Below are 15,533 nucleotides of genomic sequence, written 5' to 3' on the forward strand. Positions count from 1 at the left end.
TTCTCTGCCAAGCCAGCTCGGAAGTTGTTGGGTAGGTGTGGAAGTTCCATAAGATGTGCGCGTGACCTGTTCTAAAGTGAGATCCGTGGCTTTTTCTCTACGAAGAATTATATGTTGGCATCGCTGTCATTCCGTCGTCTGTGGTGCTGTTGATGGAAATTTCCATGAAGGGGTAGTATTAATTAAAAGTCTGAATTACCATGCAGAGAAGCATTTCAAACAAAGTCTCTTTTCTGTGGTTACTGTTATGAAGTCGATAGAATGTTTTAAAACCGATAGTCAAACACAGACGAGCGATGAAGTACTGAAACCACCCTACGCCCAGCCTCGACAAACACCCGCACTGAAGATTTCCAAACCAAGTCCAGGTTCCAATGGAGACGACTGTGGTAACTCGGAGTCAATTGTCAATTCTACTTGACACTCCGTCACTAAAACCAGCCCAGGGTGGCAAGTAGCGTGATTTGTCGAAGAGTTCATAAACAGCCAAGGTACGAAGGAAAATTATAAAACATTCGTTATTCGGATTCCTACAGCTGCGACTCTACATGTCTCGCAGACCCCCTCGTCAAATTGAACTTAAACTATACCGGAGGTTATAAATTACGTTTCAATGGAAAAACTCTGAGTTAAGGGAGCAAAAATTTTGTAATTTATCGACTACTTACCATCAAGAGGGTTGACGTACTGAGCTTGCCCGTCTGCTGGGAACATCCTCAAAGTGAGATCCAACAATATACGCGTCGTGACTTGTCACGGTCGTGGTCTGGGTTTGAATCCCAGGTTGGAATTGAAACAGTCGGAGGATGAAATTTTCAGCATGTATGGGTTAAAGCGCGACCTCTTCACCCCCTTCTCCCCTTCAGTCGTATCTGGATAACGGAGAGCCTGGAGATGAAGCCTCGGCAGTTTCTTGTATATTATATTTTTTGGCGGGGTGAGGAGGGGAGGTTTGATTTTGTTACGTTTTACATCATTTGGTTGTTATCGAACGGTTAATTTGAACAGGGATTTACTCCATAGTACTGAGAGAGGTCTAAACCTGGTTAAGTCTACACCCAAGCCAAACAGCCGGTACCGCTGGGCTTATCCTGGTTTTTATCAAAGAGAGATGACGATTACCAAGACAAGGCATTTCACTTAAATTAACACAGCAGATAATCTAAATCAACGAAACATGATTGGGACTTCATAAAGCAGTGTCAACTAATGGTCACGGCGGAACTCAAACCCAAATTTGCCATGCCGCGTTACAAGAAAACACTTCTAATCAAAGTAAAACAGGACAAAACGTGTTAAAAAGAGGAGACCTTTATTTCGTTGTTGTTATCCGCCTCATTCTGCTCACAAACATTTGCTTGATATCATGAGCAAGAGGTTAAAGGTTCCAGGTGGGTCACTGCATGAAAATAGCCTCATCTTAAGTGAACCTCCTTTCATGAATTTGTGCTCAATTCTCTCCAAATGAGGAACGGTTTTCGCCCTTCTGAGCTCCACATAGTGAGTTACATTATGCTATTACCCTTACAAGTAATCATATCAAAACTGTTTAATTTTTCTTTCATGGGTTTTCAGGGAAATCACCACGCTCTTCGGGTTGCATGTAAAAGGCTTGGCTTGGGCTAGGGACAGTGTTGGGCAACTGCGTCTGCGCGGGAAACAAGCTTGGCTGCTGTGGAACGTCACTTCTTTGTTGCATGGCCGCTGGCATAGCCGCTTGTTGGCTTACAGGTGATGCCTCTGCTGCGTTGCCAGTGGAAGCTTGCAGCTTCATAAACTCGGCGAATTGGTCATTGCTGGGAGCCACCGGTGCACTAGGAATTTCGTCCTTGGTTGCAGCTGCTGCACCAAAACTGCTGGCCCGCCATTGATCGAACACAGCATTTGCTTGAGATGCTGGGGGCTGCTGTGTCTAAGTGAGTTTTGTGTTTAAAAGTGAGTATCAGTTACATTTTTTTTTTTTTACATAGAATCTGGTTGGTCCGCCCACTTTAATACTTCTCACTCCAGACACCAGTTTTAATTCAATTGATCAGTAATTGAACTTCATCAATGGCTATGATGTGATGTTTAGTTGAGAAAACAATTGTAAAAACTTAACTTTCTTTAGCTTACCAAGAATGTAGTTGGGCTTCTTGCAAAAGATCTCGATAAATTTGGACAAATTTCTAATGGGCAAATTAATCACGTGCGGTACTGTGCGTCGGGAGGACTGGAAATTTTGCCTTTACCAAATTGACTGGAACATGAAGTATTCGTCAACTTCATTAATTCTCATGAATTCTCTCCCCTTTTCTTTAACAAACCTGTGTGTTGTCTGGTATGGTGTTTTTAGCCACAGCATTCATGCCCATATTTGGATCTCCTGCCTGGAAAGGAGCAGGATTGGCTGGGTACTGGTTCATAGGATTTGGAGCGAAAGCTGCTTGAGTCTGGTCGAGGACAGGGTTCTGAACCGGTGCTCCGTTATATGGGGTCTGAGCTAAAAAAATATTTGGCACTTGAACGTGATGAATACTACGATGTATCAAATTTACTGCAAGGCTTAGAAGGTGAAGAACTCTTTTGTCAAAATTAAATGAAAGTATTTGTATTTGTTTTCTCAGGTTTGTCCGACTTGTGGACAACTGCCTTTGCGGTGCTAGCGCTAAGTTTTCATTTTGAGACACTGACACGAAATGTGCTCTATTCTTCGGTTTGGGCGAGAAATGTAATATGGAAACACCGTGAAGTTAAGTATCTTTTTTTAACAAGTTTGTGCCTGTCAATGGTTGAAAGTCCATGATTGCAATAAGCTCTGAGGTATCTGTTATCGTCGTGTTTGTCACTGTATGAACTGGGTCTATATGTTTTAAAGTCGCCCGGTCAACAGTCATCAAGTTCTGTCAGTTATTTTAATGGCAGGCAGCCTGGATTGAGTACACGAGGTCAAGGCCTCCAGGCAAACTTCCGAGAGAAATGTAGTGAAACGACCGACTCGTCTATTTTATGTGCTGTTCTTGTAAAATCTCATTATACAACTAGAATATTTTCCGATAATAATTTACTGAAATTGAGCCGAAGGCCAAGCAGAACCTCCTAACCGACAAAGAAAATTTAATATGCTAATTTTTTTTATTGCTTTACGCGATGTGGGAAGTTTACCGTGAAGTGCGGACCCATTATACTCGGCCCAGTCTTTCTGGCCCATGTCCAATCCTAATGAGGTTTGAGCATGGGCCATATTTGTAAGTCATCAATTAATTTTCGTCCATCGCAGGCTCAGCCAATTCTTAGTTAACCTTCGTCATGAGACCTTGAACAAGAAAAATAATTTACCCGTATTGGGGTAGTAAAAGGCGGCTTGTTGCCCCGGAATTTCTGGCTGTTGGGCTGGCATATTGTAGTTCTGTGCTGGCAGCACAGGAGCTTGGTAACGAGCAGCTGCAGGGACTTGCATCTTTTTAGCTAAATTTAGAGCACACAGAGCGAAGAAAAACTGATTTTTAAACTAGATTTCTTTTTTCTGAAATTGAAGACAATCAAAGGAACACAAATTTTGTATTTCCTTGAAAACTTATACGGGATAAACAACAGTTAGCATTTGAACCCTATTAACGGTTCTCGAAAGGCAATTCTTTAATTTCCTTTCTTCTTCAAAGTTATCATTTTATTGAACAAGTTACTCTGCAATTATCAGCTGACTAAGCACTGTTTCAGATTATTCGGCGTTAATTGCGTGGTTTTTAACGCAGCGGAAATGTTTAAAAACTCCTGAAACCTGTTTAAACCAGATTTTCACCTGCATTTTCTTCCGGTTCGTCGTAATCGTCACTACTATCATCATCATCTTTGTAATCATCGTCGTTATCGTTATCATGCGCGCTAAAATCGCTATGACCTGTGTCAAAGTCTTGGTCAAAGTCCTGTTTTTGTTCCTCGGTGCTGTAAGGTCTAACATTGACAGCTTGGTCTGTGTCTTCTGTCGGTTCACTGTCCGGGCGCAACAGCGCTGATTTTGTGTCAGCGTCAGCTGTGCCGTCTGTGGTTAATGCGTTATACAATGTTAGGATCGTTAGATGTTAGTGGCTTACGGTGACTTGATTGATTATGGAAAGGTTTGTTAATAGCAGCCTTAATGCATCATGTGTTAGCTTGATGAGGAATTAATTTCTGAGCACCGGCTTTCAAGGTAAATCAGGCGCAAATGTGACTGACCCCACCCTCCATGTTTAAGGTCCGTTCGCTTCAGCTTTAGCTAGCGTTGAGAACGGTCAGGGAATTAAAGGTTGAACAAAATTACTGTCAGACGCACTATTCTAAAACGGAAGGCTTGATCCAGCTGGTATCGAACGTTACCGTTTTTGCATGAAAGAAAAGCCTTGTTGCAGCCCTCCCCTTCGACTCTAGTTCTATGAATTCGGTTTATTCAGGGGACTGAAAGCGTACATTACCGCGAACTACTTCTTTTATACGGTTCTGCCCAACGTCTTTGCCAAGTAACAGCCAAGATTTAAAATTACATGCAAATTACATGAGTTTCACTATATCTGAGTGTAACTCAGATTGTAAAAAAATCACTGAACGATCATATGCAAGTATACCTGTCCATCAATCAACTGTCAGTCAATCAAACCACTTACCTGCATCACCCTTAGCTTTTTTCATACAGCGGTTGATCTGGATTTTGTACTCGTACATTAGAAGTTTTCCTTTGGAATAATCGTCTATGATGTTCTGGCAATCGGCAGGTGGGTTTTGCGAGAGGATTGCTGTGTTAAAAAAGGAAACTTTAAGAAAAGCAAAAAGGATAGAAAAAATGTACGCTGCAAGAGGTACTCCCCTAAACTAACCTTATATCGCAAATTGTGTAGGTACCTGGTTTGCAGACAATTTTGAAGTGTAAGGATTTCTTAATGCATGGGTCCGAAGTACGGAGTGGTCCGGTTAGAAGGGTGAATTTTTAGTTGTCTTGTGCCTAAGGGAATTTCATCCCGGCTACCAAACTTACATTTCTGTCCTACTAAATGTTCATACACGTGCGAAGTGTTCTGTTGAGTGTAGAGATGAACATTTTTACCCTTTAAGGTTTACATTGTTAGCCGAGCCAGTCCACCTTCTTCCAGGATCATGGTTAAATGTTTTGTAAAGGACGGATGGTAGGGTGAGATCTCAGAATTGGAGTCAATCTCTTTGACTGGGCTCATACAAAGCGACCGCTGGAATGATAACCCTTTGTTTTGGCCAGACTGTTCAGTCGTAGCTACGTAGCCGTTTCATGTTCTATGTCGCTTACTCAAATTTTTATATAACTTTTCACACGCTTAACAGTAAAACATTTATTGGGAAAAGAAGAACTTGTTTTTCGTGAAATGACTTGGATTTTACCGGAATCAATCTTAGTCATTAGTTTGTTATCTATGTCCACACACTCACTGCCTCAGTGGCAGGTCAAATGGTTCAAAACTTGTACACTTTAGCTTTGTCTTAATGTGAATCCATATTCTCATTGAGTGAGGTTATTAAAACAGAATGTGGTAGAATTATGTTAAAAATTAAATAAGCTGAACAGGAGTATTAATACTCGTGTGCAAGCTAATGTTGTCTTCGTCGGAAGATATTTTTGTTTTGACCAAATTCATTTCTTGGGGTTTGACAGATCGCGGTTTAATCGCGCGCTTGCCAGGTAGGATACTCGTCAGATACTCATTGTAATATCGACTGTAATAGAACAAAATGATATCTGAATTACAATATTTCGCAGTACGTCTGAGAGACACGGAACTCTCAGCCGAAGTGCCCGGCTTGAACTGAATTTATTTTGAAAAGTTGCCCGGTACCTGTCATAACAGTCCCACCTCTTGAACTGGCGTTTTCCGAACTTGAAATTCGATTTTCAAAATTTCTGATTTACCTTTGGTGCTGTTTTCTTTCTTTTCTACAGTTTCCGTCTTGTTAGTTGCTGTCTTATTAGTGGCCTTATCCTCCGAAATCTTTGGTTTTTTATCTTTTTTCTTCAAGTCTTGTTTTTTCTTGGCATCCTTTAGATGTTTCTTGCTGCTGTCTTTTTGCTCGTTCTTAGCCTTGTGTTTTTTCAGTTCGTCCTTGTGTTTTTTAGTGTCGATTACCTTAATTGTTTTGCTTTTCTCGTCCTTGTGTTTCTTGCTCTTGGACAATTTAGCGGCACAAATTGCGATCAACATTAGAAGGATCAAAATTACGCTTTTCCTCATCTTGAAATATTCGAAACCCGAGGGTCCGAGATGAAATTATAGAAAAATGGATTCCAAGGATTTCTTGTTCACGGTTGATAACCCAAGGGAGCGCGTGCCCTCTGGCTTTGCTTTTACTACACGACAGGAAGTGTCACAACTTTAATGAATAATACATGTTTTCCTTTTGCATATCAATCTTTTTCAACTTCTATCTATAAAGAGATACCTGCTAAAACTGTTGCGATCTTTTAAGAACTAGCAGGTGAGTTTTTCGTCATTCTCTGAAGCGTGAAGTATCAAACGCTTGTGGACAAAACTTACGCGAGGGTTTTAAGTATACATAGCAATTAAACAGAAGAATCAAACTTTTGTGAACTAGTATCTTTTGGCAAGTTTTGTGCCATTTTTTACCGAGGGTTGATACACTTAGACACCCTTCCCTGTTGATTTTCATCTTTAGCTTTGACGCTCCAAGAGCTAGGTCGCTGAAAGTTCATTTACTTGGCAAACTTTAATTTTTTTTTTCTCCAGTGATTCAAACACTCCGTGTTTTTTACTTTTACATTTGGATGCACTAATAGGACGCGTGATCCAGACCATGATCCCTCGTCTTCTCAATATGATTTCAAACTGTAACTTGGAACAGCTAAATATGTATCTTACTGATACAAATGATTCGTAGCCTGGCCTAGCCAATTGTTTTAAAAATCTGGAAGGCTCTATTTCATAGTTACTTCTACCGACGGCCAAAAATTTAAGTTTCCAGCCTTTGCGAGGAATGTAAGACACTGACAAACTATTTCTTGCTGGCAGAGTTGTATGCACACTTAGGCTGACCATAGACGCATCAGATGAATAGCAGGTAATGGCGCATGAAAAGTAAAGTATGCGTTACTTGTAAATAAAACTGAACATACACAATGTGGCAAAAAAAGTGTTGTGTTTTTCGTAAGTATCTAAATATCTCTGATAGAAATGATGTTTAACGTCACCTTACACGTAGCATCTGTTAACCTGCAGAAATGAATCTAAAATGCCATCCCTACCCATTGCTATATTTTGCTGCCAAAAAAACTCGCTTTCGATAATGAATTTTGAGTGAGAGTCTATTTTGGCTTCAAAACATTTTGCTAGATGTTAGTAATGAAGGCTCAGCTTGAAAATATCTGAGGACACGATAACTCCCAGCGAATCAGGAAAAATTGCGAATAATATCCAAAAAGTTGACTGGTTGATACTCACTCAGAAAGCCCCATGAAACTTGTCGTTTTAGTGGTGTCGAATGCTACTATCTCAGACTCCGCGGAACCGTTATGATTTAATTTGTACACCGAAAAAAAAAAAAAAGGAAATATTTCTAAATTGATAAGTAGATAGATGATGGATGCCCCTCCTGCTCTCACTTCTCGGGAAACCTTCGATCAAAGAGGCCGACTAGCACGGGCTCTTCTTTGGTGCGGAAAGTTGCAGTTGGCAGCAGCGGCACCCCTGCAATCCAAAATTGATGAAGTGCTCTCCCCTCCCCTTCTCCTCGGGATGACTAGGAGGGAGTGGGGGGGGGGGGGGATTAATTACATGCAGGCTATGTCAAAAGGTTGACAACCAAAACCCTCCAACCCAAGTTTAACCTTAAGTGCTTTATTGCGTCAACTGATCCTTTCTCACCAGATTCGACTAACTTGCAGTTAGAACGATTAACAACCTTCACATCACCATGATTCGAGACCAGCAAGTGTTTTCTGACCTTTCAAATGCTATTTGTGTTTTGAGATATTGGATTTCCCTTATTTATAAGTACTATGCCAGTTTTTCTGATGAATTGCGAGCGCCGATAGGTACGCTTAAAGCGTTTATGATGGTACTTAATATTCTTGACATGAGGGCAACAAATTAAACACTTCACCGACTTACGGTCGTTTTCGACGATTAAATCCCACCTCTTGACTATCGTATTTAAGAGTGATGACTTCTGTTTCGCGGTTTTTCCTGACACAAAACACAGACAAAGCGAAAACAGAACCCAAGCAACTGTGAAGCGCTCCATTCTTTCAAACACACGGCGCAGTTCCGCTTGGTTTGATCGAGTTAAAACTTGACAAATTAAATCAAAACCAGCAAATTTTTGATAACTACCATCAGCTAAGACGCCAAATTTGGCAGTTGCGTTGCTCGAGTCAGATCTCACCCAATGTTTTGGTATTACGTTATTTTGGGATCAAGGACAACCAATTAAAGCCGCGCGTGGGACTTCTATTTCCGTCATTGCTGAATCCACACTTCATGGAGGTACTCTTCATGTTGATTGGTGCAAATGATATGGTTTATGTTAACTGAAGCAGGTGCCAAGAAATGAAAACTATAAATCACCCAAAAAAATTTAAAAAATCAAAAAAATCAAAATGGAAAGTTTGTTGGGTCAAATCTATAGAACGTTAACAATTCTCCTAGCCAAATATCACTCCCCTCCAGAAATTCGTATACGACTACAGAATTTCCAATTTCTCTTCTTCAGGCTCTCCTGAATCTGAGAAAAACAACTACCCGTATGGAGTTTTGTAACGTGCTTATCGACGAAGCCAGGTAGTTGGGCAACAATTTTTGTTGCTTATTTAGCTCTTTACATTCCAGCATCAGTTTGCATAATCTCCATACTGTTCTCTGAACGTTTCCTAAGGTACTGACAAGGAAAACTATTTGTCTAACAGTGGATGGCGTCTTCAGTTGGAGATCATTTCCTTTATTCTCGTAACCTTAATGTGTGATCCAGGGGTGATATTTTAAGGAGAAAATAGATTTTAGTCACTCTGAGAGGTCAAAGGATTAAAAAAATCTAGTCTTAAGTTAAAAGTTCACTGTTCTTTCAAGCCGGTGTATCTGTTGTTCTTCACTTTGTATGGATATCAAGGATTTAAATTCCAGGAACACTTTTTGTAGTTCAAAACGCGTTCACATTGGTTAAGAAAACATGTTGCTCGTCGTGCACACTAGGTGTAAACTAGAACAAGTTTGAATCGATTAAAAAAGAAGACACTGAATAAAATTACGATGTTATGGGTAAACCGATCGATGTGCTTGAAGTGAACGATTTTCCTACCAGCACGAACAGCAAAGTCAGAAGAGCACTAAACTGCGCACATGTGCAGGTCCTAATTATCAGCGCTGTTTGCTGGACGCACGTTTCTCCGTCGCGGGAAGATTCGAGACAAGTCAGGGAGAGGTTTGCTGAAGGTCTGGCACTAATAATGAGAGAGCTATCTAGCTCCCTTGCAGACTGGCTGGCGCTGCTCCTATGCCTCGTTCCTGCGAAGACGGAAAAGCTCGCACCGATGAACTAATAGCAAGGGCCAGCTGGGCTAGATTAGCTCACGTATGAGCTTGGGTTCACACGCTTGGTCACTTGAAAAAGCTGAACTGAAATAGTATAGAAACTAATGATGATATGAACATCAAATTTTATTTTCATACAAAGCCTTTGAAAAGACAAATAGCGTTTCATTGATGTAGTCGTCGTGAGAAAGGTTTCTGTTGCTTGGTTGTGTGCTAACTGACTGCCTAAAATCTAAAATCAGTTTAACTTTAACATGCGTATACAAAAAATTACTACAGCGGGTTATTCCTGTGATTATCGACTTGATTTCTCAACATTACCGTGATAAGCTATATATTTTTCCTTGACCTAATATCACATGATAAGTACTTTTGGCAAACCACAAAACCACAAAATAGTTATTTCACGTGAGCTGCAAAAGTGCTGGAGAGCTGTAGGGTCATCAAAAAATTAAAGAACGAAAGAGAGCAGAGATTAATTTTATACAAGTTCATGGAGAATTATATCTAAAATTATAGTAGGAGTAAGAGAAGATAATGCCCCCATTCAAAGAATATTAATGGGCACTAGAAAGCTTCATTAAGGAATGGTCTGAGTCCCAAAGCCTGTTTTTCTAGGCCGGATTTCTTTTGCACTGTTCACTTGACACCGCTAAAACCTGTAACAGGTCTTATTTTCTTTTTAACTCGAGGTCATTTTGAACGCTGAGTTACACTCAAGGCACATTGCCGTTGTATAACCCGTATTGCATACTCTGCAAATTGCTGTAGTACGGTTTTCCGTATTGGTAATAGTTCTGGTAATAGGGATTCCTTGCTATTTGGAATTTCTTGGTCAGGGCCGAAAAGTTGTTGCCATAAAATCGGTTAGCAGGTCTTAAGGCTGCGATCCTTGGGTTATATGCTTGATTCATCACTGGGAGAGTCGCCTTTTTGGTCACTGGATAGGTATTCCTATAAATCTGGTTTACAAAACCAAGATTTAGCGGTGAAGCTGAGATTCTCCCGTTGTACGCCTGACTAAATCTCTGGACAGCGGACTTCTTACTCAGTGGATAAAGCTGGTCACCATTCCCCCCAGCCAGCGGCGATGACGACACTCTCTCTTTATACGCGCTAGTGAGTGCCTGGACAGCGGTGTTCGCCTGGGCTACCAGGCTCCTAGCAGGAGCTTGCAGTTTCGAAAAGTCTTTGTGATGAGTGATCTTTTGAATGAGTGCGAGCATGCGCCGTAGGAAAGTTGCATTGGTTGTATGCATAATTTTGTTTTTGAGGAAATCAAAGTTGATTGACGGCTGTTGAAGTTTTTCTGCAGCAGTGTTGGGTTGAGCTGCAGCATTTTGCAGTTTGTTTACAAATGTAGGAGTTCCTTTCATAACCGCCTTTCCGAGCCCGTTTGACGTGTCTGAAACTGGTTTCATGGGTCTTAGATTTTCTCCAGGTCTCTGTGATAAAGACAATTCACTGAGATTAGTAGAAGGACTGATAGCGGCTTGGTTAGCTGGTTTATCGTCAATTCCAGGTTCCGGAGTAGGTTTGTCATCGATAGAACCATTGCTGTCGTCTTTTTCGGGATCGCGCATGGCTGCAAGATTTTCGTCGATATTTTCGTCCGGGTTGCTCTGAACATTAATTTTTGTCGCAGGTTTATTCAAAACCTTTGGTTTCAAGTTGATACTGGGTCCTTTAAATGTATTGGCACTGGCAGGTGTGCCTAATGAGGGCTTATTGAAGTTATTCATTGCATTTTTTAGCAAGCTTGACATTTTGTTTTGAAGACTAGAAGTGGCTTGCACGTGGGCCTTTTGGACAAAAAGCGGTTGACCCACAGCAACAGTTTCTCCAGTGTGTGAACGTTCTTGAAGTGTGCCTGGATAAAATGTTTGAAGTAGATCGTGGTTGGGTTTTGGTTGGTCGAGGTGATTATAGTTGGAAGCCAGACGTGTGTATTGATCCCCGAGTGCGTTAGTGAATATAGACTGTGTGTTTTGATTCTCTACAGAGCCTGGAAAACCTGCGACAGAAGGGTTACTCTTAAAAGAAAGTCCTAAATTCTGAGATTTGCTTTGATAGTCGCTTAAGTTTGGTCTTGCTGGCTTGTTCCTTTGTACTGTAGATTGGAATGGGGGTCGGGCGGGCGTGTGCAGTGCTATTGTTTTTCCTGTTGCTGTCACCGCTGTTTAGTAAATAAAAAAAATGTAATTTTGCTGGTAATAGAAATTTGATTTATGTAAGGTGGTGTGGCTAAAACTACTTCGAATTTATTGGTTAAATCACAATCCCCGGACATATTGGTCCCATTGCCAAATTTCCCATTTTCCATTAAGTCACCCGTTGTCGATAATGGCTAAGCATCAAGAACAAGGTGATCCAAACTGCATTGGCCTGTGCCAGTTTCCTCAGTATGAGGGAAGAGGAGTATCGGTTGATTTCAGTGGCATGTATTCTTATAATCAAGCACAATGCAAGGTGTGCATGGATTGCATAAGTGAAAATCGCTTTCCGTCTAGGCATTGACAAAAAGACTTCGTCGGCCAGTCAGAGTGCCGTTTAAACTTATTAAATGTATCAAACATATAAATAGATAATTGAGGTGTTAAAAAAAAAACTTGGTACGCCTTAGGTACATGGCTATTAATTTATCAAGTTATTATTTCAATATAGTGTTTTGACTTATTCTGACAGCAAAGGTCACCCACCTGCCACAGGATACCTGCGGGGCACATAAGCCATCTTATGAGGTTGATAGGTGTTGATCACTAAGCACAAAAACGAAAAGAAAAAGAAATGAGATCAAGGGCCTTTTTCAATGGAGATACTAACTGAGCGTTTTCATCTCAACTCATAAACCAATGATGTAATAATGTCAACATTTTTCTATGTAATTGTCGAGCTCTTACTTATTCAAAAATTGAAAGTGCCTAGAGAATTCACCTTGATAAACCCTGATGTGTTAGCTGTTGTTTTATGGTTAAAGAAACATTCAATCGAGACGAAATTCAGGGTACTTTTTTATTGAATGTCTTCAAAATTCATAGCCCCAAATAGGGATAGGGAGACTTTTTCAAGGAGCCAATCAGAGCTCACATAAAGCAAAAAGAGGCAAAGCATCCCAAACGTGAGAAGTGCCATCTGATTGGTCAACAGGCAGGGGTGAAATTTTTTCACCAATCACAGAGCGCTGTGATTGAATTCCAACGCAACAAGTGATATCTTTCGACATGTTAGAAATTCTTTGAAACTGCTCCATCAAAAAAAAAAAAATAAGGAGGTAAACTCTCACCTTGAGGAATAGTTTTAGGCTTATGGACCTTCTTAGCGACTGGCAATGGCGACGGCACAGAGTAATGAAAGTCTTCAGTGGTAGATTTGGCAATCTCGGCGATGTTATCGTTGTTAACGTCATCCACTGTTGACTTTTCAATTCCTTCGATGTTTTTCAGTTTTCCTATAATAAAAACGTTGAGTGATCATATGATTATAAAGTCAAAATATCGTCGGATTTGTTGAAAACTTTTCAGTGAAAGCTAGTACTCAGATGAAAAATGGTGGGTTTTATTGCAGATTTGGTAGTATTTGCGCAAATCTATTCGAGGCCCTGTGTTTATCCAAAGCAAAGCGGTATCTTAAGAGTGACAACATTTAATGGGTTTTGAAGGAGAATGAACCAAGTAAGGCATGATTGATCAAAACGCAATAGGGTGTCAAAGACTTTGACACTTTTAAAAACTTTGCTCACTGCACGGAATTCTGATCATACTTTCAGAGGAAAATTTGAGGTATTATAACCCACCCGAAAACAAGCAAAAGCTAACGCTCTAAGAATTTTGCACGACCTGAACTTCAGCGTTTTCATTTCACTATCTAAACATGCTTCTCTTGAATTGATTCATCTCTTCCACATGGCCAGGTAAAGCCGTAATCCAAGAGAGCTGGGTCGAGTGCCTACTGGTAAAGTGCCCAATTTAATTAAATAATAATAATGATGATTATGATAATAGTAATAATAGTAATAATAATAATAATAAGACATTGGAAGACATTTTAATGCATTAGTTTCTGCAATTAGCTTTTTATTTAATTTTCTTATTTCCTGTTTGCCTTTAGGTTGTGCAACAGCGACCTACTGTGCCTTAGGTATCGTTTAGCATACATAGGTTTACACTGCTATATAATAATAATAATGATAATAATTGTAATAATAATAATAATTCCTTTGTATAGCGTTATTTCCTGTAGCAGCTTGTAACTCAATAACACTTTACAATGATTCTAAACAAGCAAGTAAACAACAATTGTATGTTACCTAATTTTTAATATTCTAAAAATATGTTTCCATTTCTTATATATTTCTTAATATTGTAAATGAATGCGTAATTCAACCTTTGGTTGCAATATTTTTCAAATAAACTATTTATCCTACCTATCCTATCCTAATCTGTTTCTCTGTACTCGTTTAGCCCTTCTTCTCTCAGAGTTAGCTCTGATGAAAATTTGTTTGAGTTGAGTGATGTACTTTCGTAAAAATGAACAGAAGCACAACTTTGTCTCTCAGATCAATATTGGAAGGAAAAATTATCTGCCAGCCTCGATTTCGTGTATAAGACCCAGTTTCTATCTTTCTTACGCTCAAACATATATCGAGCTTTTCCTCAAAACCGTCCACCTGTTACAGGTACCAAAACAATCCTTTCTTACGGTTTTGACAAATTCAGCTCGTGGAGAAGAGTTTTCAGTAAGTTACCTTGCCTCCCACATCCCCTTCGTCGCTCCAGATATTCTCGCAGTCTGATATATCCTTTCTTAAATTGATGTTCTACAAGAGCACAGTCTGTGACCTCATCATCCAGTTTCGTGTCTCCGACGCGATCTGCAAACACATTCACTGATTACCTACCACTGATATTAATCGATTGAACCTACACACGAACTTTTAGCTTTAAATGTAGTAAAAAAACCTGTGTTGATCGCGAGTGCTTCGGAATCGAATTCTTTGTGGAAATTTTGGCGTAAGAATTTTTTCTAAGACTGTCAAAATAATTAAAAATTCTCATGGATCCATTAAAATGATTAAACGTAGACAATTTCCAAGTTGCATTATTGAATTCGGAGTCTAATTCGCAACAAAACTTTAAGATATAATATTCTGAAACTCACTTACAAAACTGGTTGTCAGACATGGAAAAATCAGATCGCTTCCCTGGTGCAATGCTTCCAATACTCGCCGCGACGAAGGCGGACAACACCGCCACCCACACGGACAGCATGATCGCTATCTTGTTCCCCTTATTTTCCAGTATATTTGCAATCAACGTGAAATTTTTAACAAATTTTGCGCGTCGAGTCTCCGTTGGAAGATGATTTCATCCGCTATTGACACTTTCCTTAGAGGAGTTCGTGGTCTTTTCTATTAAAAGTAGTGACGCCACTGATGATCTTATTGATCCCTTTATCGCTGCGAGCAGAGAGCAACAGTTCACCTATTAAGTAAAAATATCGTTCACCAATGTCAAAGAGATCACAGAGTTTTGTGTCAATTGTGCTCACAAGCTGATTTCATTTTTGCACCAGTGGAGCCACCAGAAAGGCGTTGATTTTAATTTTTCCCTCATCGAGGTACCCATTTAGATTGTCTCCGGCTGAAACATGTCGATTCCCAGGGAGAAGTTGTGTCACATGACAGCAGGTTAAAAGATATTGCATCGAGAGTAACCGATTGAAACCCATGATCACCAGTGACGAGCGACATACGAGATCAGAACTCGCTCGGGAAGGACTTCAGTTTAGAAAATATATGACTATTTGATTATGATTATATAGGCTAGATCCGGCCGGTGTTCAATACACACACAGTAGTAATTATTAATGTAAAAAGGTTCAAAATTTCTGTCAACCCCCCCTAATAAACTGAGAAGACACACAGGGCTTGCACTGTACGTATCCCAGAGAGCTTCATACAACTCCTTACTATTTTATTATAAGGAATTGCATGGGGCTTTTTTAGCGTTGGTC

The 15,533-nt window shown here is 40.1% G+C and overlaps 2 protein-coding genes and 1 long non-coding RNA gene across 5 annotated transcripts; 1 reads left to right on the forward strand and 2 right to left on the reverse strand.

Annotated features, from left to right (window-relative positions):
* Positions 1-1,293: 1,293 nt before the first annotated feature.
* Positions 1,294-8,395, reverse strand: LOC111336759 (uncharacterized). 3 transcript variants are annotated; one of them, XM_022942920.2, is made up of 6 exons: positions 8,106-8,395; positions 4,623-4,751; positions 3,782-4,021; positions 3,319-3,447; positions 2,307-2,482; positions 1,294-1,912 (listed from the first exon to the last, which is right to left on the reverse strand). In XM_022942920.2, exons 1-6 carry the CDS (start codon positions 8,236-8,238, stop codon positions 1,562-1,564), a joined length of 1,158 nt encoding a protein of 385 aa, XP_022798655.2. In that variant the 5' UTR covers positions 8,239-8,395; the 3' UTR covers positions 1,294-1,561. The 3 variants fall into 3 exon arrangements, with proteins under 3 accessions (XP_022798655.2, XP_022798646.2, XP_022798662.2); XM_022942911.2 differs by lacking the exon at positions 8,106-8,395 and adding an exon at positions 5,894-6,596; XM_022942927.2 differs by lacking the exons at positions 3,782-4,021; positions 8,106-8,395 and adding an exon at positions 5,894-6,574.
* On the forward strand, positions 1,822-2,973 carry LOC148736525 (uncharacterized). The gene is made up of 2 exons (XR_015998451.1): positions 1,822-1,935; positions 2,607-2,973. It is a non-coding gene; the product is annotated as an uncharacterized LOC148736525 (long non-coding RNA).
* Positions 8,396-9,626: 1,231 nt separating the features above from the next.
* Positions 9,627-15,351, reverse strand: LOC111337373 (uncharacterized). Its single transcript, XM_022943660.2, has 5 exons — positions 14,683-15,351; positions 14,266-14,391; positions 12,805-12,969; positions 12,221-12,280; positions 9,627-11,697 (listed from the first exon to the last, which is right to left on the reverse strand). Exons 1-5 carry the CDS (start codon positions 14,786-14,788, stop codon positions 10,238-10,240), a joined length of 1,917 nt encoding a protein of 638 aa, XP_022799395.2. The 5' UTR covers positions 14,789-15,351; the 3' UTR covers positions 9,627-10,237.
* Between the last annotated feature and the right edge of the window lie 182 nt (positions 15,352-15,533).

Source organism: Stylophora pistillata, chromosome 3 (genome assembly GCF_964205215.1).
Source record: "Stylophora pistillata chromosome 3, jaStyPist1.2, whole genome shotgun sequence".
Classification (NCBI taxonomy): Eukaryota; Metazoa; Cnidaria; class Anthozoa; order Scleractinia; family Pocilloporidae; genus Stylophora; species Stylophora pistillata.